At 33.4% G+C, this 22,168-nt stretch overlaps 4 protein-coding genes and 1 long non-coding RNA gene across 6 annotated transcripts; 4 read left to right on the top strand and 1 right to left on the bottom strand.

Annotated features, from left to right (window-relative positions):
- The first annotated feature begins 1,245 nt into the window (after positions 1-1,245).
- LOC122715302 (actin, clone 205-like) lies at positions 1,246-3,188 on the top strand. Its single transcript, XM_043937387.1, has 2 exons — positions 1,246-1,475; positions 1,912-3,188. The coding sequence occupies exon 2, from the start codon at positions 1,943-1,945 to the stop codon at positions 3,071-3,073; it is 1,131 nt and encodes a 376-aa protein (XP_043793322.1). The 5' UTR covers positions 1,246-1,475; positions 1,912-1,942; the 3' UTR covers positions 3,074-3,188.
- Positions 3,189-5,753: 2,565 nt separating this feature from the next.
- On the top strand, positions 5,754-9,161 carry LOC122715303 (actin, clone 205-like). Its single transcript, XM_043937388.1, has 2 exons — positions 5,754-5,890; positions 7,867-9,161. Exon 2 carries the CDS (start codon positions 7,893-7,895, stop codon positions 9,021-9,023), a length of 1,131 nt encoding a protein of 376 aa, XP_043793323.1. The 5' UTR covers positions 5,754-5,890; positions 7,867-7,892; the 3' UTR covers positions 9,024-9,161.
- Positions 9,162-9,683: 522 nt separating this feature from the next.
- On the bottom strand, positions 9,684-11,716 carry LOC122715304. Of its 2 annotated transcripts, XR_006346811.1 has the most exons (3): positions 11,345-11,716; positions 10,579-10,764; positions 9,684-10,013 (listed from the first exon to the last, which is right to left on the bottom strand). It is a non-coding gene; the product is annotated as an uncharacterized LOC122715304 (long non-coding RNA). The 2 variants fall into 2 exon arrangements; XR_006346810.1 differs by having other exon boundaries at positions 10,579-11,678.
- A 333-nt stretch (positions 11,717-12,049) lies between these two features.
- On the top strand, positions 12,050-15,114 carry LOC122715301 (actin, muscle). The gene is made up of 3 exons (XM_043937386.1): positions 12,050-12,191; positions 13,302-13,452; positions 13,529-15,114. Exons 2-3 carry the CDS (start codon positions 13,327-13,329, stop codon positions 14,531-14,533), a joined length of 1,131 nt encoding a protein of 376 aa, XP_043793321.1. The 5' UTR covers positions 12,050-12,191; positions 13,302-13,326; the 3' UTR covers positions 14,534-15,114.
- A 2,986-nt stretch (positions 15,115-18,100) lies between these two features.
- LOC122715022 lies at positions 18,101-21,886 on the top strand. Its single transcript, XM_043936887.1, has 9 exons — positions 18,101-18,356; positions 18,623-19,330; positions 19,407-19,743; positions 19,824-20,158; positions 20,221-20,446; positions 20,537-20,875; positions 20,984-21,137; positions 21,200-21,363; positions 21,447-21,886. The coding sequence occupies exons 2-9, from the start codon at positions 18,684-18,686 to the stop codon at positions 21,744-21,746; spliced, it is 2,502 nt and encodes an 833-aa protein (XP_043792822.1). The 5' UTR covers positions 18,101-18,356; positions 18,623-18,683; the 3' UTR covers positions 21,747-21,886.
- Positions 21,887-22,168: the final 282 nt, after the last annotated feature.

Consider the following 22,168-nt stretch of genomic DNA (forward strand, 5'->3'; position numbering starts at 1 on the left):
AATTTTTACTAATATATACATTCATGTTATAATTTGTTAATTTCGATAATTTTTATTAGAAAAAGTAAGTAAAAGAAGTAATTTTAATTGATTAAAAATCATAATTCGTATGTTAAAAAAAAAAATATTGAACGATATTTAAAATAAAAGGACGATGAAAATTTGACCGTGTTCACTGACAATGAACGTTGAAAATAAGTGAAATGCATCCTTCATGAGTCAGACACAACAGAACAGTGAATCTTATTATAAAAGATACCTTATTAATAGTGGCAAAAATTCCACTAATAATTCCAATAATAGTTTTACACTTTTATACATAATTTTTGCCACATTCACGCAAGTGACGATAAAAACAAGTAATGCTATTAATCAAAACTGTTAAAAAAATTAGAATTATTTTCAATAAATTTTCAAAAATGTATACGAGATATATATTTGCTCGAATTATGAAAATTTGCTGATTTGGAAGAGAGTCATCTTACGTAATAACGCGCCATTACTCCACACACGTATTTTCGTACACAATATGACGAGTGTAACAAATTTAACACGATAAACAATTACGTTTTTCTATTACTCGCTTATACCTTCGAAACTAAAACAAAATTTCCTGTACGTGTTTTAACAGCATTACAACAATTTTACAACGCGAAAGCACGCAAATGTAAACACGTTAATAATTATTACGTACCTATACAAATTAGAAGAATATTATTTAACAAACTTTTTACGTTTCAAAATATAACTTTATGCTATTTACATGCTCCTTTGACATGTACCAACTTAACATTTAGTCACGATTAATCGACTCTTTAACAAGATCCTCGATTTACATTAAATCATTTTGATGTCTCAAGTGGCTCCTCATCAATGTCTCGATTTGGTTACCGCATGAGCCAGTGACCCGTTGAGAAGCGTGGTAGAAGGAGGCTGCTTCCTCGAATCATAAATAAATCCGAGATTAAGATTTTTCAAATATCGATCGAAATCGAATTTGCTCGTGCATAAAAGATGTTATATAGGGGGAGGAAACAAACGATTCGATCGGATATTGAGAATCGTTCTAACGGAAATCACGAATATCCATCGACAGATGGATCAACGTAGAAACTAATTCTAGCCACGATTATGCGCTACTTGGGTAAGGTTGGAGAGTCGGTGGGAGGCAGCCATATAATTCTCACCGCTGTTCTCGGACGGCCAGGGACGTCCAAATTCGTATCGCTATCCACCCTCTGCCTGAGATTCTGACATTGGCGCTATACTGATTTCCTGGTTCGTGGCGTGTCCGATCCGCAGACATCGTCACGCGAAGCTTTCGCGTGGGCAGAGGCGGTGGCCAGCCCTGGAGGCGTCCCGCGTGCCCATCTTCGGTAGCGTCGCGTACGCTGCGGATGTTATATCTGGCGTCGCGACGCCCTCGAGCCTCAGCCGCTCCTCAGCCGCCCGTCGATTCACAACTCATCCCCACGGTTGGTAATTCTGCGAAATTCTCGCTTTATTAGAACTCTCTTCAACGTTCCATTTCGTATACTCGTATAGAGACGCTTCGAAGGAAGACGCGTGGTGTAATAATAATCGATCGATGCTTTGTGGTGACACGAGTGATTAAAAAAAAAAAAAAAAAAAGAATCGATAGGTTTTAGAATTTTCTAATTGTCACGTGAATGGATATGTACTTTATCGAGTGCGGAAGATTCTTAGGGTGAATCGGGTGAAGTAGAAAAAATAAGTGAAAAATTCGAATTCTTTTGAATTGTAGATAGAATTATTAGTATATCGAAGAAATTTCTTTTTCGAATTATTCGTTCTCTTTTTTTACTGAACAAGTGAAAAATAATTATTCTTATGCAACGTATATAATAAAATTTCGATATTCAAACTAGCGATTGTAAATATTTTTTTCAGAGAAAAAAAAAAACGGTAGAAAAGCAGCAAAATGTGCGACGACGAAGTAGCAGCCCTTGTTGTCGATAATGGATCCGGTATGTGCAAGGCCGGTTTCGCCGGAGACGACGCCCCCCGCGCCGTCTTCCCATCGATCGTAGGTCGACCCAGACATCAAGGTGTGATGGTCGGTATGGGTCAAAAGGACAGTTATGTAGGCGACGAGGCTCAGAGCAAGAGAGGTATCCTCACCTTGAAATATCCTATCGAGCACGGTATCATCACCAACTGGGATGATATGGAGAAGATCTGGCACCACACCTTCTACAACGAACTCCGCGTTGCCCCCGAGGAACACCCCGTCCTCCTCACCGAGGCTCCCTTGAATCCGAAAGCTAACCGCGAAAAGATGACCCAGATCATGTTCGAGACCTTCAACAGTCCGGCCATGTACGTCGCCATCCAGGCCGTGCTGTCTCTGTACGCTTCCGGTCGTACCACCGGTATCGTCCTGGACTCGGGAGACGGTGTCTCCCACACCGTGCCCATCTACGAAGGCTACGCCCTTCCTCACGCCATCCTCCGTCTGGACTTGGCCGGTCGCGATTTGACCGACTACCTCATGAAGATCCTCACCGAAAGAGGCTACAGCTTCACCACCACTGCCGAGCGAGAAATCGTCCGTGACATCAAAGAGAAACTTTGCTACGTCGCTCTGGACTTCGAACAGGAAATGGCCACCGCGGCCGCCAGCACCTCCCTCGAGAAGAGCTACGAGTTGCCCGATGGACAGGTCATCACCATCGGTAACGAGAGGTTCCGTTGCCCAGAGGCTCTGTTCCAACCGTCCTTCCTGGGTATGGAGTCCTGCGGTATCCACGAGACCGTGTACAACTCCATCATGAAGTGCGACGTCGACATCCGTAAGGATCTGTACGCCAACAACGTACTGTCCGGTGGTACCACCATGTACCCTGGTATCGCCGATCGTATGCAGAAGGAAATCACTGCTCTGGCCCCGTCCACCATCAAGATCAAGATCATCGCTCCCCCCGAGAGGAAGTACTCCGTATGGATCGGTGGATCCATCTTGGCTTCCCTGTCCACGTTCCAACAGATGTGGATCTCGAAACAGGAGTACGACGAGTCCGGCCCTGGCATTGTCCACCGTAAATGCTTCTAAAAGTATCGTCGACGATATAGCAACGTCGCATAAATATCGAAGAATTATTAACCGACTTGGAGGAAATCGAATATATGATCTAGCATCGGTTTCCTTTAAGAAATTATCATGCTGCGATAAAGCAACGTTACTGAAATATCACGTTATATGGATCATCATTAGATCTCATCGAATATTCATCGTTGTGGTCATCTAGATGCTAGACGTGCCACGACAATCTGACACTATTGACTTCTTAATGTCCGTGGGATGGCTAACGAAGTCATGCTCATCTATCACTTCATTTGGACGAGGAAGCTGGCAAAGGTGTTGGTTCTCGATACAGAGCTCGCTCGCGAGTGGCCAATCCTTGTTCAATATCGGGACAAAATTCGTGAACGATGGTAGAATCGGTTAATCTTACTTACCAAATGCATCTTTCGACCGTGAAAGGGACATTCTGGACACGCAAAGGAAGAAACAGAATTTTCAGGAGGAATTGGACCAACTTCGTGGGAAGCTGCGCTTTTTTCACTGTTCACGCGAGATTCCTGCACCTCTAACTAAATATGCCTTATATCTATTCTTAGTTTCCTAATCGAATTCACCATCAATATTAATTTATTTTGTAAATATTATAAAGTATATATATTGTTATATACGATATATCAAAAAGTGAAATGAAATATACATTTTCTCATACCATTATTTATATCCTTTAGTTCCAATGCGTTGGTATATAACCGACGTTTTTAATTCTCTCTAATATATTCCATATTCTTGTTCAAAGTTGTATCGTCACTTTATATTCCTCCATCTCTTTATATTCTTAAGTATATCGATGAAATACCTGTAACGTAAATCGTTGCATAAAAATATATATATATAGATATTTAGAAATTGAACGTTGAAAAAATTTACATATAAATTTCGTTGTTCTTTTGCATCGTGCTAAATTAAGTATTTCGCGTCATCGTTATTGAATTTACTTATAAATAAGTTTAGGAGATAAGCGATCAAGAACCGAAATATCTTTCGAGAGCAAGCATTAACATAATCCTCGTTTTCATTAGAATTCTATATATAATTAATTATTATCAAATATTCGAATTTTTATTTCTTAATCTTTATTTCTATATATTTTATACGTGCTTTTTACGTAAAAAAAAAAATTGCTGCTTTCTTCGCGATATTCAAGACCGAAGAATATGTCTGTGAGAGCGGAGAAAAGGTGACATTCAAGTAGTTTTAAAATAACTATTATTATGATGTGGAACAAACCGTGGATGACCTTGGCCTATTGTGACTAATTTACTCTTGAACAGTTCCATTATATATATATTTTTTCCAACCTTATGGACATATTTTTTAAAAAAAATCAAAATCTTCATTTTGGGGGGGGGGGGGGAGTTCGATCGATCCTGAAAATTCGAATCTTGAAAATCGAGAGTTTTCGCTAAAGAAGAATCTTTCTTACATTCCTCGAAAGCTTTTTCCGTCGATAAACGTATAGTTGACCGATAAAAGATCTACAGGTTTATTTTAGTCCAGATGCGTAATCTCAAAATATTCCTCCTACCTCTGATATCTGGGAAAAAGAAGAGAACAAGCATCGCATTGATAGATTAAATGAACGTTGAAGAAAATTTTTATAGCGATAGAAAAGAAAATTTTAGATCAAAGATTACGAGACTTTTGAAATAGATAATACGTATTGATAAGTACGATAAGTGTACAAAATGAAAAAAATTGTAATTCATAGACATGAAATATAAGTAAAAGTTTATAGAAATGAAATACAAGTAATGAGATAAAGTAATAAATAAGCAATAATTATCGAAATGACAAATTGTTTGCAAAGATAATTTTTTAATTAAAGAATTCAAACAAAGTTTATGGATAAAAAATAATAAATGCTTAAATGTAGAATACAAACGAAATTCATGATAAAATAGTCTACGTTATATTGAAAATTCTTGATACGTTCACCGTATTCTAAATTGGAATCACGATTTTGCTAAAATTACTTAATATATCTTACTTTTTTTTTAACATCTTATTTTTATCCATTTAAAAGACATTTATCATAAGAATAGAGAATTTTGAAACATTATCAGAATTTGAAGAATATATCTAAGAGCAAGCTCACTGAAAATTTACTCAGAAATCTATTTGCACACAAGATAAATCAGTGCTGTCACTTTCCATCCCCATCATTTTCCACGCAAACCATATCCACCTCTTACGTTATGTACGACACTTTGGTCTCAAACAAAACGAGAGAAAATCCACTTCCGTAACGAAACAAGACCAAAACTCGCTTCGTATATCGGTAGTTTCGAGAACTAACCTCACATATACTCTCAACTTAACTATCAAACGAATATGTTTGACAAAGAAAAAGAAGCAATTAAGAGCAACACGAATTCTTCGATCTCGCGAATAATTCGATCTATAATCACTGATTTATCATCTCTTTCCTAAATAGGAGAGGAAGGAACAATGGCTAAATTTTTTCAGAAACGAACTCGCGAGAAGGCTACCCTCTGGTGACGAAAGGAATAATTAAGAAAAGAAAAAAATTCGAATGACAGAAGAAGTACCTACAGGAAGGAACGTTATCGAAGATTTTCAAAACGGCGCATTTTCCTCGGTCCGCTTAGGGCCTGGGGCCGCCTAGTTGGGCGAGCGTCGCGACGCCACGCGAGGCAAGCCTTTTTCGTGCCTGTCGGGCAACCACCATCCCACGAGAATGCGGGGGCGTCGTGACGAGAGCATATATTCGACGTCGGGACGCTCCGGAGGCACAGACGCCACTCCAACTCTGTCCCGTGCACGGTACGTAGAAAACTATTCTCTGGAAAACGATCCATTTCTCCATCTATCGGATACTATCGGTTACTTTCGACAATCCTTCGATGTATCGTCCATATCGATACATCGATATATATTCGATTCGATTCCAATCGATTCCATTGTATAATATTCCATATCTTTGCGATCGATTCCATTGTCAAGCATTTCGATCGATTGTTCGAGTAGAAGAAAGCTTCGGATGCGTGGCGGTAGACTTTTAAGGGAGCGGTCGAGTTTCCTTCCGGTGTCTCGTATCTGAAATAGTATCGAAAGTTAATTGCGTTCGTATATTAAAGAGAGAAAAGTAATAAAAATATTTGATCTCGAATTATAGTAATAATATAGATATTTTTCAATATTTATTATATAGATTAACCTTTCGATTATTATTTTCTTTCGTATTAAGTTTAATATTTTAAAACATTAAAATAATTATTTTTTTCGATTTTTTCGATCTATTAATATCTAGTTAATAAAATTGGAAATAATATAAATCTTTTTAAAAGATTATTAACCGAAAGTATCCAATATCATACACTTCTACTATATTTAGTTTTTATTAATTAAATTTAATTTTAATATAAAGAATAAAAGACCTATTGAATCATCATAAAAGATTTCATGAGACTTATCGTTAGAATCATAGAGTGAAATAAATCATCGGATATCAAGATTCTACAATCTATATCCATTCTCCATATTTACAAAATCTATTTTAAAATCTACTTACTCATATTACATAATTTGCTATTTTATATTATAAAAGATATAAGTAAGTCAGAATATCGAGTATTAAAAAAAAGTTTTCCTATAATTTTTAAAATTATTCGTAGCAGTAAACAAACTTTCGCAAGAAATGTTTTCTGTTTTTCTATCCGTTTTCGACCAATCTTTTCGTAAATGATGGCGCACGCGATTTTTTCCCCTCGAAGAAATCAAAAAATTCTTCTAACCAGCTAATCACGAGTGCCAAAAATACGCTTACAGGGCGAATGGCCTATCTATCATCGTGTTTAGATATACATATTCGAGGTCTTTGTCCGTGTGTAAAGTTGTTCGTCCTTTTGTGAAGCAGCAGGCATAATTTTGGCACACGCGCGCCTCGTCGTTATGCTTTATCCCTCATCACGGTCCGTGGAGGAGCCGCGGCGAGCGGAGACGGTGTTGCCCACCATAATCGTCGCTTGCACTTATTAGGGATCGTCCGTCGGCCGTACGTCTAAAGTTAGCGTCGCGGCGCACCGAAATAGTGGCGCGACGCCGCCGGAGCCGCTTGCCTATCGTTTTATAGGCAACTGGGTCAATTCTGGCGAGCATCGACGCTTTCCGCGAAAACTTCATCGTACTACGTGATTCTATATTTCGTTACGTATCTATTACGCGTACTTCGTCTTTTACTATTGTATATTCGCATGTTATGATTAAATGATATTCGACTATATAATTAAAGATTGCGTTTCGTTCGTTAAGAATTATTTCGAATTTTTTTCTTTTCTCTTTTCGTTATTATATTCCGTTTTAGAAAATATTGCGTTTAAATATCTTTACGTAGATCGTGTTTTGAATTTTGAAGATTTGGATCGATACAAGTTATTCAAAAAGATTTTACGATTTTTTTAATCATTTTCCATAATTTATAGATATTTTTCATCGCATAAAATCGATTTCTTCTTAATTAAATATAAAAAATTTTAAATGAATTTTGAAATTAATTAATATATTTATTAAACCTAATATATTTATCACACGTCACGAATTTCCGACATATTTTCACGATGAATCAGCGTAAACACAGAGAACTAGAAATACATTCGACAATGACATTGGACAATAACAAATAGATCTTTAAAAAGATCATTATATTATGACGACAGTAAAAATATCAACGTATGCAAAGACGTTCTCGCACCAAGAGAGAATTAACGAAGAATAACGAGGGATAATAATTTTTGTTACAGAGCATTAAAATCGAAGAAGAAACAAAATGTGTGACGACGAAGTAGCAGCCCTTGTTGTCGACAATGGATCCGGTATGTGCAAGGCCGGTTTCGCCGGAGACGACGCCCCCCGCGCCGTCTTCCCATCGATCGTAGGTCGACCCAGACATCAGGGTGTGATGGTCGGTATGGGTCAAAAGGACAGTTATGTCGGCGACGAGGCTCAGAGCAAGAGAGGTATCCTCACCTTGAAATATCCTATCGAGCACGGTATCATCACCAATTGGGATGACATGGAGAAGATCTGGCACCACACCTTCTACAACGAACTCCGCGTTGCCCCCGAGGAACACCCCGTCCTCCTCACCGAGGCTCCCTTGAATCCGAAAGCTAACCGCGAAAAGATGACTCAGATCATGTTCGAGACCTTCAACAGTCCGGCCATGTACGTCGCCATCCAGGCCGTGCTGTCTCTGTACGCTTCCGGTCGTACCACCGGTATCGTCCTGGACTCGGGAGACGGTGTCTCCCACACCGTGCCCATCTACGAAGGCTACGCCCTTCCTCACGCCATCCTCCGTCTGGACTTGGCCGGTCGCGATTTGACCGACTACCTCATGAAGATCCTCACCGAAAGAGGCTACAGCTTCACCACCACTGCCGAGCGAGAAATCGTCCGTGACATCAAAGAGAAACTTTGCTACGTCGCTCTGGACTTCGAACAGGAAATGGCCACCGCGGCCGCCAGCACCTCCCTCGAGAAGAGCTACGAGTTGCCCGATGGACAGGTCATCACCATCGGTAACGAGAGGTTCCGTTGCCCAGAGGCTCTGTTCCAACCGTCCTTCCTGGGTATGGAGTCCTGCGGTATCCACGAGACCGTGTACAACTCCATCATGAAGTGCGACGTCGACATCCGTAAGGATCTGTACGCCAACAACGTACTGTCCGGTGGTACCACCATGTACCCTGGTATCGCCGATCGTATGCAGAAGGAAATCACTGCTCTGGCCCCGTCCACCATCAAGATCAAGATCATCGCTCCCCCCGAGAGGAAGTACTCCGTATGGATCGGTGGATCCATCTTGGCTTCCCTGTCCACGTTCCAACAGATGTGGATCTCGAAACAGGAGTACGACGAGTCCGGCCCCGGCATCGTTCACCGCAAGTGCTTCTAAGCAGTTATGCTCGATTCAAATTATTATTATTATCGATATATTGTTATTGCTACACCTTTTCCCAAAAACACACCGTTCACTGCCGTACCGCTTCGTCTAGTTGCGTTTCCGTTAGTTCGTTTCTATCGGCTTTGTTTCTACGTGGCGGTGAGATTTTTTCCGACGAACATTGTCTGAATATATACGTCATCTTTTGTATATAAGTTTACATCTACGGAATAAATCAGTCTTATATTCTTACAACTAATCAAAACGGTGCTCTTCATTTTACGATTCCCTGAATATCAATATTTTAAAGTTCGGTTTATTTATGAATCTATTATGTTTTTCGAATATTGTTATTATTATTATTTTTTTTTTTTGTTAAAAATTGTTCCTTCCGATCAAATCAAAATATATATTCTCGGTTTTAATAGAAACAATTTTTCACACTTATGAGTCGAATATGTTATAATAAGGTGCAGATCGGATCGTTTCTCATTAAAATCGTGCATTTACAAATTTCGGTCATTGTAAATATTAAGGATGAATTAAAAAAAAAAAGAGGGCGAGCCATCAATCATTGTACATTCGTATTGATAGCTTTACTAGATAAAAATTTTGCGTAAATTTAAAAAATAGGATAAAAAATAGGAGTAATAGATTTAACTATTAACGGGGTTCTAGAAAAAATTTGTTTATTAAAATTTTCATATAAAAAATCTAAAAACCGATACTAATGTATCGAACATAAGTAATATTTTGGGAGGGGTAGTAGTGTACATTGACCTACCATGCATGGACTGAATAATGCGAAAGAATAATTTGCTTCTTTATCAAAATTTACCAGGATATGCAAACGGGCTTCTTTGCGTCTTATCATAAGCTTCGTAGTCCATTTATTAAAAATAGATGCACGCTCATTCAAAAACATATTTCCTTCTTGGCTTTCTCTCCTCTATTTCAATCAACACTTTGAGTGTTTGTGCTTGTGTTTTTGCTTCATATTATCTGCAAATTTATGACGTCAATTAATTATATAAATTTTGGAATTTTTTTAAATATTTTTAAAAAACAGAACAGTCTTACTATATTTTTATATTTATAATTTTGTCCTTTTTTTAATATAATCATAGTTATACTTTTTAGGTATATAATAAGAAAATTTTATAATTTTTCAAAATTTATTCCATTTCTATGTTTTTTTAATATATCTAGTTATACTTTTCAGGTATATAATAAGAAAATTTTATAATTTTTCAAAATTTATTCCATTTTATATTACAGTTATGCATTCATATTTGTAAAAGAAAGAATTTAAGGAAATTAATTCATTCTTTTGAGAATGTAATAGAAAAATTAATTTTTTAAAATTTTGATGATTTTTATGATACACGTATAATTGAAATGATTTTTAACATTTATGATAAAAATATCTGTACATTACATCCTATTAGATTATTAGGTTATAATTTTCATTTAATCGATAATTATATTATTATTTATTTAAAGATAATTTCTAATTATACAACTTAATTATAATCAACTCATAATTTATAAATGAAAATTGCATTACCTTGGAACATTCCATCGATTGTCATCTCGTAGCATGATCACTTGTAAAACTGTCGATAGATCGATCACCGTATCCGTATAAGTGTAAAGGATTTCGTGTGAAAGTTTACGAGAAAGATGTGCTGTTTCGGGGTTGAAACTGGGCAATGCGAATCCGCGAATCGGTCGCACGGTTCGACAGTAGCTTCTGCAAAAAGGTGGAGGGGATCGGTGGTGGCTCGAGCTACGTAGTCGCCCTGTGCATTCCCAATTATAGAAAGCAGTCTAATCGTTCAATAATTTGATTCTATATGCCTTTCATCGATTGGCTTGATCGAATCATTTTCGCCGATGTGCAACCATAAAATTCAAATCGTTTAGCATTAAAAATGACATCACGTTCCGACTATAATCAGGATTATTATTGTTGGCACGCTGCGACATGCGAAGAATATATACATTTTATGAGTAGAATGACAACTGTAAAATGAAACTGTCATGATAATCGAAGCTTTCATTAATCATAACATATGTAAATGTTTGTTTTTTAATGGAGATTTTAAAAATTGGCAATAGAATATTAAAATGAAATAATAAGATTTAATCACATGAAATAATGATAGGTTATAAAATTAGAAGATACGATTAAAATCAATCGGAATAGAAGAGATTAAATTAATATTAATCGAATCAATGAAATCGATCAATTTGTTTTAATATTCTAATCTTTATTATCCTAATAGATATACGCTTTTACTTTTTTATTTTTACATAGTTTACATGCATACCTATAGGTTAAATTATGTTGTGCTCCCTGCTATTAACCGGATGCATATTTCTTCAACTTACAACAATTTAAAAATAACACATTCCTAAAATTCATTCATTAACATCACAAACCACAAACGTAGAGATTTAACTTTATCGAATCTTTCTTTCGTAAAGTACAAGTTAGCACGCTTCACGTGAACTCGTAAACTTCATGCCTATTAAAAGCTATCCACGCATAAATCTAACCTATAAACTTTATTAAGTTCACTTATTTATAAACTGTTATTAATTTAATATATAAAAATTGAACATGTGATATTTACTGTTGTTTTTAATTAATTAAAAAACAACTTCTTCTTAATATTTAAATTTAAACTTTTTGAACTCAAACGTAAGAACAAATATATATTTATACACCGTGTTGAAATTATTCAGAAGTGAACTCTATTTTTCATGAATGATCGAACGAGAATGATCGAACATAAATCGAAGGATAAATCGAATTAAAAATCGATGCCCTTCGACCCTTGTTCGATTAGCACCCGGTGAGAGACGGCCCTGGCGTGTGACGAGTCCTTATTTGGATTGGGGGGCCGTCGGCCGCCGCCTCGTCGCGACGCACAGCGTCTCTCCCTCTCGGCGTCACGGTTAGGGCGGCTAAGGACTAGGTGGTGGCGGCGGGCCGAGACGAGTGTTAATGCACGATAGATTTCCATCTAAGGGGCGGATCGCTATTTTCGGCTGCGAACCGATATGGATAAAGGGACCCCACAGAGCCGGCACTGTGCCACTCGCCGCTCTCGGTCTCTTGCACGACGTACGCCCTAAGCGACTGTTGCCGATCTTTCGAGTAATTAGCGAACGGTAAATCGAATCAGTGTTTTTCTTAGTTTTTATTCAATTAGACCGTGTTAGTGTAAATAATACGAGTCACCATATCGCATGATTGTAAATTAAACTTATTAGACAACGATACCGACTGAGTCAAGTGCGACACACTGTACTAAAGATCCATGCATTGTATTACATTGTATGCCTTTCGAGCTTCTGAAATTTTAAGATTTTTATCTGGCCATAGATCTGTCAAAACATTAGTTCTGACATATATCGTAACTTCATGACTTCGCTATAATGTGGTCCGAACTACTATACCGATAAACTTTCTTTTCTCGATCGCTATGGTCGAGACGAAAGTTATTCGCGTATGATTGCTTTGGTCCTTGGAAAATGGAAAACAGTGCATAGAAACGTAACGAATCGTAACCGAAATTTCGCAAACTGTAATTCGTATCGTTTCAGTGATTTCGTGAAATGGAAAACGGTGTCAACCTTGTTGAGAGATTGAATGATCGAATACTTTTTCGTTCCAGGATCTTGCATGTTTACATATTTTGATTGTGAAGTGACATTCTACGAATTGTGATAACGATGCTAGTGCTTTTCTAATTGTTCGTCGTTATTGCTAACTTTGATAGACACTTTTCATTTTTTAACAAACTATTGGATACTTTTTTTAAATCATTTGATATAATTAGAATATAGATTAATTTAATCGATTTTATAATTATGATGAAATTTTTCAATAATAATTAATAATTCAAACAAATTTTTATAACCACATATTTTACTAAATTAACGGATTCCTTTGTTTTAAAATTAGATTACGAATATTTATCTATTTTGTTATAATTAACATTTTTTAAAAATCTTGGAATTTTATTAACTGTGTTAATTGATATTTTTCATGACACGAGCTCATAAACGAAATTTATTTATTCCTTATTTATTCCTGTTTATTTTTAATATTATATTTTTTTTTACAAAAGTTTTCTTTGTAAGATTAAATTTACAAAGAAATAAAAAGATTCAACATCTTTACATGTAATAACTTGGTAAAACAGAAAGTTGTGAATGATTAAAAATATATATATACAAGAAACGCTTAATTTCGAATATTTAATTAAATTTCTACAGAAACTAACATTAATAACCAACCAAGATGTGTGATGATGATGTTGCGGCACTAGTCGTGGACAATGGGTCCGGTATGTGCAAGGCGGGATTCGCTGGAGATGACGCACCGCGTGCTGTCTTCCCCAGCATTGTTGGCCGTCCACGTCATCAGGTACGCCATTGAAACAATAAATATTCTACGTTACAGTTTGCAGCATCAAACAAAAAATTTTCAATAATTATTCCAGGGCGTGATGGTCGGTATGGGTCAAAAAGACAGCTACGTAGGAGACGAAGCTCAAAGTAAAAGAGGTATACTCACTTTAAAGTATCCTATAGAGCATGGTATCATTACTAATTGGGACGATATGGAGAAAATATGGCATCATACCTTCTACAACGAATTACGAGTTGCTCCCGAGGAACATCCAGTTCTACTTACCGAGGCTCCCTTGAATCCAAAAGCTAACCGCGAAAAGATGACCCAGATCATGTTCGAGACCTTCAACAGTCCGGCCATGTACGTCGCCATCCAGGCCGTACTGTCTCTGTACGCTTCCGGTCGTACCACCGGTATCGTCCTGGACTCGGGAGACGGTGTCTCCCATACCGTGCCCATCTACGAAGGCTATGCCCTTCCTCACGCCATCCTCCGTCTGGACTTGGCCGGTCGCGATTTGACCGACTACCTCATGAAGATCCTTACCGAAAGAGGTTACAGCTTTACCACCACTGCCGAGCGAGAAATCGTCCGTGACATCAAAGAGAAACTTTGCTACGTCGCTCTGGACTTCGAACAGGAAATGGCCACCGCGGCCGCCAGCACCTCCCTCGAGAAGAGCTACGAGTTGCCCGATGGACAGGTCATCACCATCGGTAACGAGAGGTTCCGTTGCCCAGAGGCTCTGTTCCAACCGTCCTTCCTGGGTATGGAATCCTGCGGTATCCACGAGACCGTGTACAACTCCATCATGAAGTGCGACGTCGATATCCGTAAAGATCTGTACGCCAACACTGTACTGTCCGGTGGTACCACCATGTACCCTGGTATCGCCGACCGTATGCAGAAAGAAATCACTGCTCTGGCCCCGTCGACCATCAAGATCAAGATCATCGCTCCTCCTGAGAGGAAGTACTCCGTATGGATCGGTGGATCCATCTTGGCTTCCCTGTCCACGTTCCAACAGATGTGGATCTCGAAACAGGAGTACGACGAGTCCGGCCCCGGCATCGTACACCGCAAGTGCTTCTAAGGTGTTGCATTCAATACAAGGGTTCATGATTTTCACCTGCTTTCTTTTCTTTTTTTCTATTCATGGTCACGTTTCTTGAGCCGTGATCCTCTTAAATATGAATATATGAATTGTAGGGGAAGAAAAAAGAGAGAAGAAGGTAGAATGGGGGGAAAGATAAGGTTTGGGAAAGAGAAATTACTAAAGTGCCTTTATTCAACACATTTATCAGACTGTAATTTACTTTTTAGTTTGTACAACACGACTGTTTGTTATTAACGTTAATTAATTTATTGATAATAATTTTCCTCGATCATTGCAACAAGTTCCTTCTAGATCTTGTAAACTTGTGTACGTTGATTTACATGTATCGTACAGACACACACACACATACACACACAGGATACAAAGGCTTTCTTGAAAACCGTAAGCGCACGTAATTTGGCATTTGCGATACGCACGGGGTGGTAATGGACGAGAGTGAAGTATACGATATGGAAAAACCATAACCAGGCGCATCGACGTCGGCTCATATTGCTGTCTGGCGTATTGTTCTTATTATATCATATAATTAATGATAATAAAACTGTATTATATAATAATTCGATGTCGGATTATGTGAACCTTATCGCACGTGTTAGTTTCTGGCAAATACTCAAAAAGATGATATAATTGACGGGAACAAATTGCGATTTTATAGACAAAGAAATTAAAGAAAATTAGTGTTTTGGATTTTCATGACATTTATCTACGAATACAGTGTATTTTGGCAACCGGCCAATCTGGTGCAATTTCAAGTAACCATATTTTTATCTGTTTCGACAGGCCAAAAGTTATATAGTAATTAGGAAAAATCATTATAATTTTTTATGTTTCTATAAATTTTCTGCTCGTTATTCCATTAAATAAAATTAACAGTATATAACGTAAGTATATAATATAAAAATTAAATTTTCAAAACGAAAAATAGTTTATATTAAAAATTGATAATATATTAATCTTAATAATCAATAATCAGAAATAAATCAATAATCCACATTCTGTTTATTGGTAATATTTTACAAAGAATAAAATTATAAATCAATTAGATCAAATCTTTTCGGATAATAATAATTGAATTGATCTGTTCTTTCCTAAGATTCATTTGTCAGATTTAATTTTATTAATATGCGCAAAATTAAACTTCGCTTATTATTCTCTTATTTCATTTCATATATTTTGCATCTTAATTTCGTTCATCTAAATATCATTTTCGTAAAAGAAAATTTCTCTTTCCAAAAAAATCATCTCTTTTCAATGGTAATCATATTTAAAAATTAAATAGATTTGTGTCCTTATGACATAGCATTTTCGATATACACTTTTTGAATTCTAAAACGATCAACTACAGACTTTTCTTCAAAGAAAAACCTGTAATTCGAGACGAATGATAAAATTGTAAGACAAATAAAGAAATAGCAAAAATAGAGTTGCCGGTAGCTGAGTACATGGATACTGTGGCTATCGAAGAGTGCATGCCGAGGGTCCCCGGGATTACCTCCTAGCCTTACAAGGACCCCGGGTGACTTACGCTTATTCTGACACTTCACCGACTAAAATTAGCGCCTGCACTCTTTAGGACGTGTATATGCATGCATGCGTGCATCTGCATGGGGTAAACGTGCAATAGGATAAGTTTATCACACTTCATCTTTCTTTGGATATGCGCTGAAAATATTAATGCTAGAAGATAAATTATTTTGCTTACTCAGCGAATATTTATGATTTAATTAATAAATTCCCGAATCATTTATATATAATTTAATTATTATCGTATTTTAATTTGAATGAATAATTTCTAGTTACTCTTTGTAATATTTTTTATAATATACAAGAGATTAATTTTTTCGAATTTATTAACTACTCAACTTTTGAAAGAACGAATAAATTTATTATCATATGATAAGTAAGATTTCTTGATTGATGATAATATTGATATAATGATTATTGTTTAATTTAATTATCAATTATGTTCACTGATATTGCATTCATCATATTATTTTTTAGATTTTCTATAATATTTCTTAACACAGATATATATAAATTATGTTTTTTTTATTATATTTATTAGTTGAATTAATGTTAATTCAAAATATCAGCATCATATATCAGATATTTTTTTGTTCTGTCATCGTCTTAAAATGTATATTTTAAAATCATTGTATAAATAATATTTTTACATTAAAGAATAAAATAGATTGAAATGAAAAAAAAATTATAAAATGTATTCAATTAATATTCTATATTTTATTATCAATGTGCCAAGAGTAAACATAAGTAAAGAAAGTAAATAGTGAGAGAAGAATAGAGACATTAAAAATTGTGAAATCAGCGCCATCTTCAGAATGCCATAAATGAAATACATAAATACTTATACAAAAAATAGTGGAAGAGGGATAAATATAGAATGAGAATTGATAATCAACACCATCTTTTAAATATGAAAAACACTTCTCAAAGCTAGAATAAAATAAAATAAGAATTAAGAATCAGCGCCATCTTATTTCTTTTTAGAAATAATTTTTTAAAATGATATCTGTGACACTTTGATAAAAAAGGTAATTACTAAAACGTTTTTAAGATCAATGCCATCTTGCGTTTGACTATTCAAAGGTCCGACTTGTTACTAATATAACATGCAAAAAGATTTGAAATCGTGTGACGTCTGAGAAGTTATTTTTCTTATTTATAACTTGGAATACTTCCTTATACGTTCTACTATCTTAATAACAAATCGGAGCTTTGGGTGTTCAAACGCGAGATGGCGCTAATCAAAAATTTTTAATAAGTTTAAATATTATAGAATAATTTATTGAAAATATATATTTCATTAACAATTAAGGAAAGAATTAAAAAAAAAGACATTTAATTAATTACAATTTAAAAGTTATTTAAATAAAAATATATGATATAAAAATGAATAATAAAGAAATATTTGCTTATACATGTATGTATCTTTAATTTATATATAATAAAATATATACAAATATATATAAAACTGCAATTTATAGAAAAATATTCTGTGTATGTACAAAATATATAAATATATCTTCCTAAACCGAGTTATAAAAACATAAATATAATATAATTTTTGTCAAGATTTTTAATCAATAGCTAGGCAAAAAAGATAATAAAATTAATCAAATATTAAACTCATCTTATGAACGCATAAATACAAACAGTAATATATAGATAAATAATAAAAATAGAAATTAAAATAGAAGTTAAAAATTGAAGAATCATAATCTTTATACAGTTTGTATTTTTATATTTTCTGTATTTTTATATTTGTTTATGCGTCATCATTATAAGCATTTATTCTTATATATATATGTATATGAATATATTGTGTTTCTTTATCAATAAAAATAATTAATCTCATAATCACAATATCAAATACTTATACATGTTTTTTCATGTGATAAATATATTTATATATATTTTGACATATCTTGTATAAAATATTGTTTATGCTTTAGATACAATGATTATTACTGTCTATATATTGTAGTAAAGCAAAGATAATCACGCGGTGACAAAGAGATAGCCATTCTTTTTTAAATGTAATCTATGTCTTATCGTTTAGTAAAAAAAAAAATAAAATGTTTATAAAAATTCAGGTGCATATAAATTCAAAGCTTATTAGTTAATGATTTGTGACTATTAATGTGTATATATGAAACAACTAATGTTCGCGAAAGAATTTGATGATCCAATTCGACAGAGAATAAAAAATGTCGAACTTACAGTATAAAATATGTCAATATGTCAATACAAGTAATATAGGAATATTTTAGGGATATAGGTAAGTTTTATAAATAATTATTAAAATATTAATACAGTTAAGTATAATTCTAAATAAAAAGTAAAATTGTATATGAATTTTGTTTCTTAGATACAAAATTTTTATGTGACACAATGTTTTTTCATTAAAAGGATTTATCAAATAAATTTTTCCATATTATCATTAGGATTTTATTATTTATATTAATATAATTTATAAATTTATAACATTTTGACATAATTTTGATATTTGTAATTTATAAAATAATGAAAATATTTATTTTACAGATTTATATTATATTAGCACAAAATGTAATGTTAAAAGTAATATTCTTATATTATTTTTACAATGGGAAAAGTTATACCAATGAGCTGGTTGAACCAGATATTGTTGGTTTTAAGTATATTATGTGCATTGTTATCTTTAATTATACAAGAATGGGCAGGTCTCACACCATTACCAATATATGTTTCTATCTTATGGGCTATTTTTATTATAATATTATCAGTATGGCTCAGTTGTTTTTTATTTCAACTTGCATTAAAAGCTAATAGTCCACTTAATATAAAATTTCTTAATAATTGGCTATATGAAAAGTTTATAAATAATTTGAAATTATATGAATATAAAAAAGAAAATGAATGTAAAAATAAATCTGAAAATGAAGTAAAGATAAATAAAAATATAAATTCTATACAAATACCTCATAAAAAACAGAAAGAAAAAATGATCGCTATATCTAATGAAAAGGAAACGAGCAATAAAAAAAAGAAGAGAACAGTAGAAATACATAATTTAGTAAAGGAAATAAATTTAAAATGCATTAAAGTTTGGTATAAATCTATCAGTGATGACAAATCATTTCCTAATGAAGCACAAGAACTATTAAAAAAATTATTGACCAAACTATTTCATAAAATCAGTTTAATTGACAAAATAAAACTTACTCATAAGCTGTCTAATGTGTTCTTATTACATTTAAAAGAATATCACAGGTAATATATAATTTCATATATAATAATATTTATAAAGTAAATTATTATTTAACCTAATGATTGAATTATATTATAGAGCATTACGAAGAGTAGAAAAAGGAACTGCACCAAATTTAGAGGAAGCATTTAAATATTTGCATCCTGGTTCTCGTAATGTAGCAGTATTAGAGCATATGCTTCATCGAATGGTTACTATTTTAGCACAAGAATTTTTACAGTGGGAATTAACAAGTTCATTGCCATGTAAACTTTTATTATCTATCTTAGCAAAAAGATTATTAATAGTTATTGAAACAATAAGTTCTCCACATTGGCTATTTCAAAATTTGTCAGATTTATTACAACCAATGGCAAAAGAAGTTGTCAAAATTCAAAATAAACAGGAAAAAAATGTATATTCACAATTCACTAAAGTATGTTCATAATTTCAAAATGTTTGCTTTTTTGTTTATTTTTTTACCATTATTTTCAATTAATGAAATGATTATTTCAGAAAGCTATATCTAATGCTCTAGGAGATGGTATAACATCTGCAACAGCAGCTCTAATTCCACGATCACTACCAAAATCAAAATCTGAGTCATCTAATGAAGCTTTAATTGAGCATAAAAATACCTCATTATCTATAAATGATAGGAGACCTACATTACGTTTACATAATTTAGCTACAGAACATAGAGGTCTATGGGGTCAGAGTATGGTAGAGGTAGATTCTGAAATAGAAGAAGATAAAATATCTCCTGTATATGAAGAACCTACAGATTTTGCTACAACAATTGCTAGACTTAGAACTGTATTACAACAAAAATCAACTGTGAATACACCTTTGTGAGTAGTAATAATTTTTAAATTTTTATAAAAAAAAATCAAATATATATTATATTTTTTAGACATGTTGAAGAAAAGTCTTATGTAGTATATGAAGGTAGTCAATTTACAAATTTATCCATTCCATGGACAGAGTTTCATACAGCTCTTGATGGTTCACAACAGTTACTTTATTGTATTCAATTTGATGATATAGAACAACGCGGGGTTGATTTATTTGAAACTACAACTGCTACTGTTAGAAGACAATATCGTGATTTTGCTCAGTTACATACTAGTTTACAAGAGGTAATTTTAATATTCATTATACATATTTATCATTTATTGAAATATTATGTGAAATATTTTTTGATATTTTATATAATATAAATTTTACAGATTCCAGAATTAGCATCTGTTATGTCAAATTTGGTTTTACCAGAAGGCGGTCGTCTTGAATTAGAAAACTATTTGAAAACTTTAACTACACGCTTGGCTAACGAATGTCCATCACAATTACGACATTTTCTACGTCCAAGTAGTAATGCTAATAAAAAGGCGGATATAGTTGCACCACGATTTGATAAATTTTTGGTTAAGACAGTAAGTGGAGTTTTTAATACCTTAAAAACAGTTGTTCCAGGTTTTGAAATTGAACAAGAAGAAGAAAATGTACCCTTACCTACATTAATGCCTTTAGCTGATATTCCATGGAGATTTGTCGAGGATATTAAATCGGTAAATAAATTTAATATTAAATAGATTATGTGTATTTAATTAAATTTATATTTCATAAATTTTATAAATAATTTAATTTTATATAAAAATTTCATCTGATTTTAATAGAAAAGTTTAGCAACAGAATTTCAAAAGTTAATAACTGAAAGAACCGAATACTCCTGTGTGGATTCTGCTTACGAAGCTGTTGATTCAATGGAAAGTACTAATGATTCTGCATTATTAACTAATTGGTGGGAAATTGTAAAAAGTTCTTATGAAGGTAAATATTATAAAAAAATTAAGTATTTTGAAAGTTCAATTTTAAATTATCTTTATTTTTAGAGGATATTGACGAATTGGATTCACATCTAATATTAACAAGTGTTGCTGTAGATCTTATTTGTGAATTATTGACAGGAATTGGAAGTAATAATGCCTTACAACAACAAACAGTTGTTAGATGGATAAAATTACTATTTGGAAGTGTTACTGAATCTATATTACAAGTAATAATTTATATTTTTTTATTATGTTTTACTATTACAAAAAATTATTATTATGTTCAATTACGAATGTGTTTAATTTACAGGCTGTTACTTTACGAATTTCCGATCAATTGAGTAATATATCACTTCATACTGTACAAACTAAATTTTCTGAAGAACCATTAACATTAAAAGAAAGACTGTTACAAGAGCTATTAATTAAAATTCCAAATGACATAAAATTAATATTTGGTGAGGATGATACTTTAAATATTTTGAAGTATTTACTTGATTCTTATGAAATAAAAAAAATTAATATAGACTTAAATTTACAAATATTAGATGTTCTAGCATCACAGTTATTAAGTTCATGTAGATCGAATCATAGTAAAATATCTTTATAATTTCATTTTATTTTAATTCGATAAAAACAGTCAATTCAATTCCTTTTTTCAATTCTATTAAACTATAACTATAAAATTATTGAAGTTAAAAAATATTGCTAGTTAAGAATTGCTAGTTACTGAAATATATTTTAGTCAAAAGGAATTGATGTGCCATATGTACTAAATTTGTTGACTCGATATAATGTAGAATTATATAAAATTTTCCAAAACAGACTGTGTACCTGATTACATATTTATACTAAAGATGCCAAGTATTTTTTTCATTAATACAGGACTCTTATGAGTTGTATGATATACTTCATGTATATTAGGTACTATATGCATTTAAATTGTACATTTATATTTAATGTTTAAGTTTTGTACAAATATTTATGAAAAATTATTATATTTCTCAATTAATAAAAGTCTATCAATATATA

This window comes from Apis laboriosa, unplaced genomic scaffold, assembly GCF_014066325.1.
Source record: "Apis laboriosa isolate Shangri-la unplaced genomic scaffold, ASM1406632v1 scaffold34_cov151, whole genome shotgun sequence".
In the NCBI taxonomy this organism is placed as follows: domain Eukaryota; kingdom Metazoa; phylum Arthropoda; class Insecta; order Hymenoptera; family Apidae; genus Apis; species Apis laboriosa.

Coding starts and splice junctions, on each gene's coding strand:
- LOC122715302 (XM_043937387.1), top strand. CDS start 1,943: ATGTGCGACGACGAAGTAGCAGCCCTTGTTGTCGATAATGGATCCGGT.
- LOC122715303 (XM_043937388.1), top strand. CDS start 7,893: ATGTGTGACGACGAAGTAGCAGCCCTTGTTGTCGACAATGGATCCGGT.
- LOC122715301 (XM_043937386.1), top strand. CDS start 13,327: ATGTGTGATGATGATGTTGCGGCACTAGTCGTGGACAATGGGTCCGGT. Junction 13,453..13,528: donor TTGGCCGTCCACGTCATCAG/GTACGCCATTGA, acceptor TAATTATTCCAG/GGCGTGATGGTCGGTATGGG.
- LOC122715022 (XM_043936887.1), top strand. CDS start 18,684: ATGGGAAAAGTTATACCAATGAGCTGGTTGAACCAGATATTGTTGGTT. Junction 19,744..19,823: donor TATATTCACAATTCACTAAA/GTATGTTCATAA, acceptor TGATTATTTCAG/AAAGCTATATCTAATGCTCT. Junction 20,159..20,220: donor TCAACTGTGAATACACCTTT/GTGAGTAGTAAT, acceptor TATATTTTTTAG/ACATGTTGAAGAAAAGTCTT.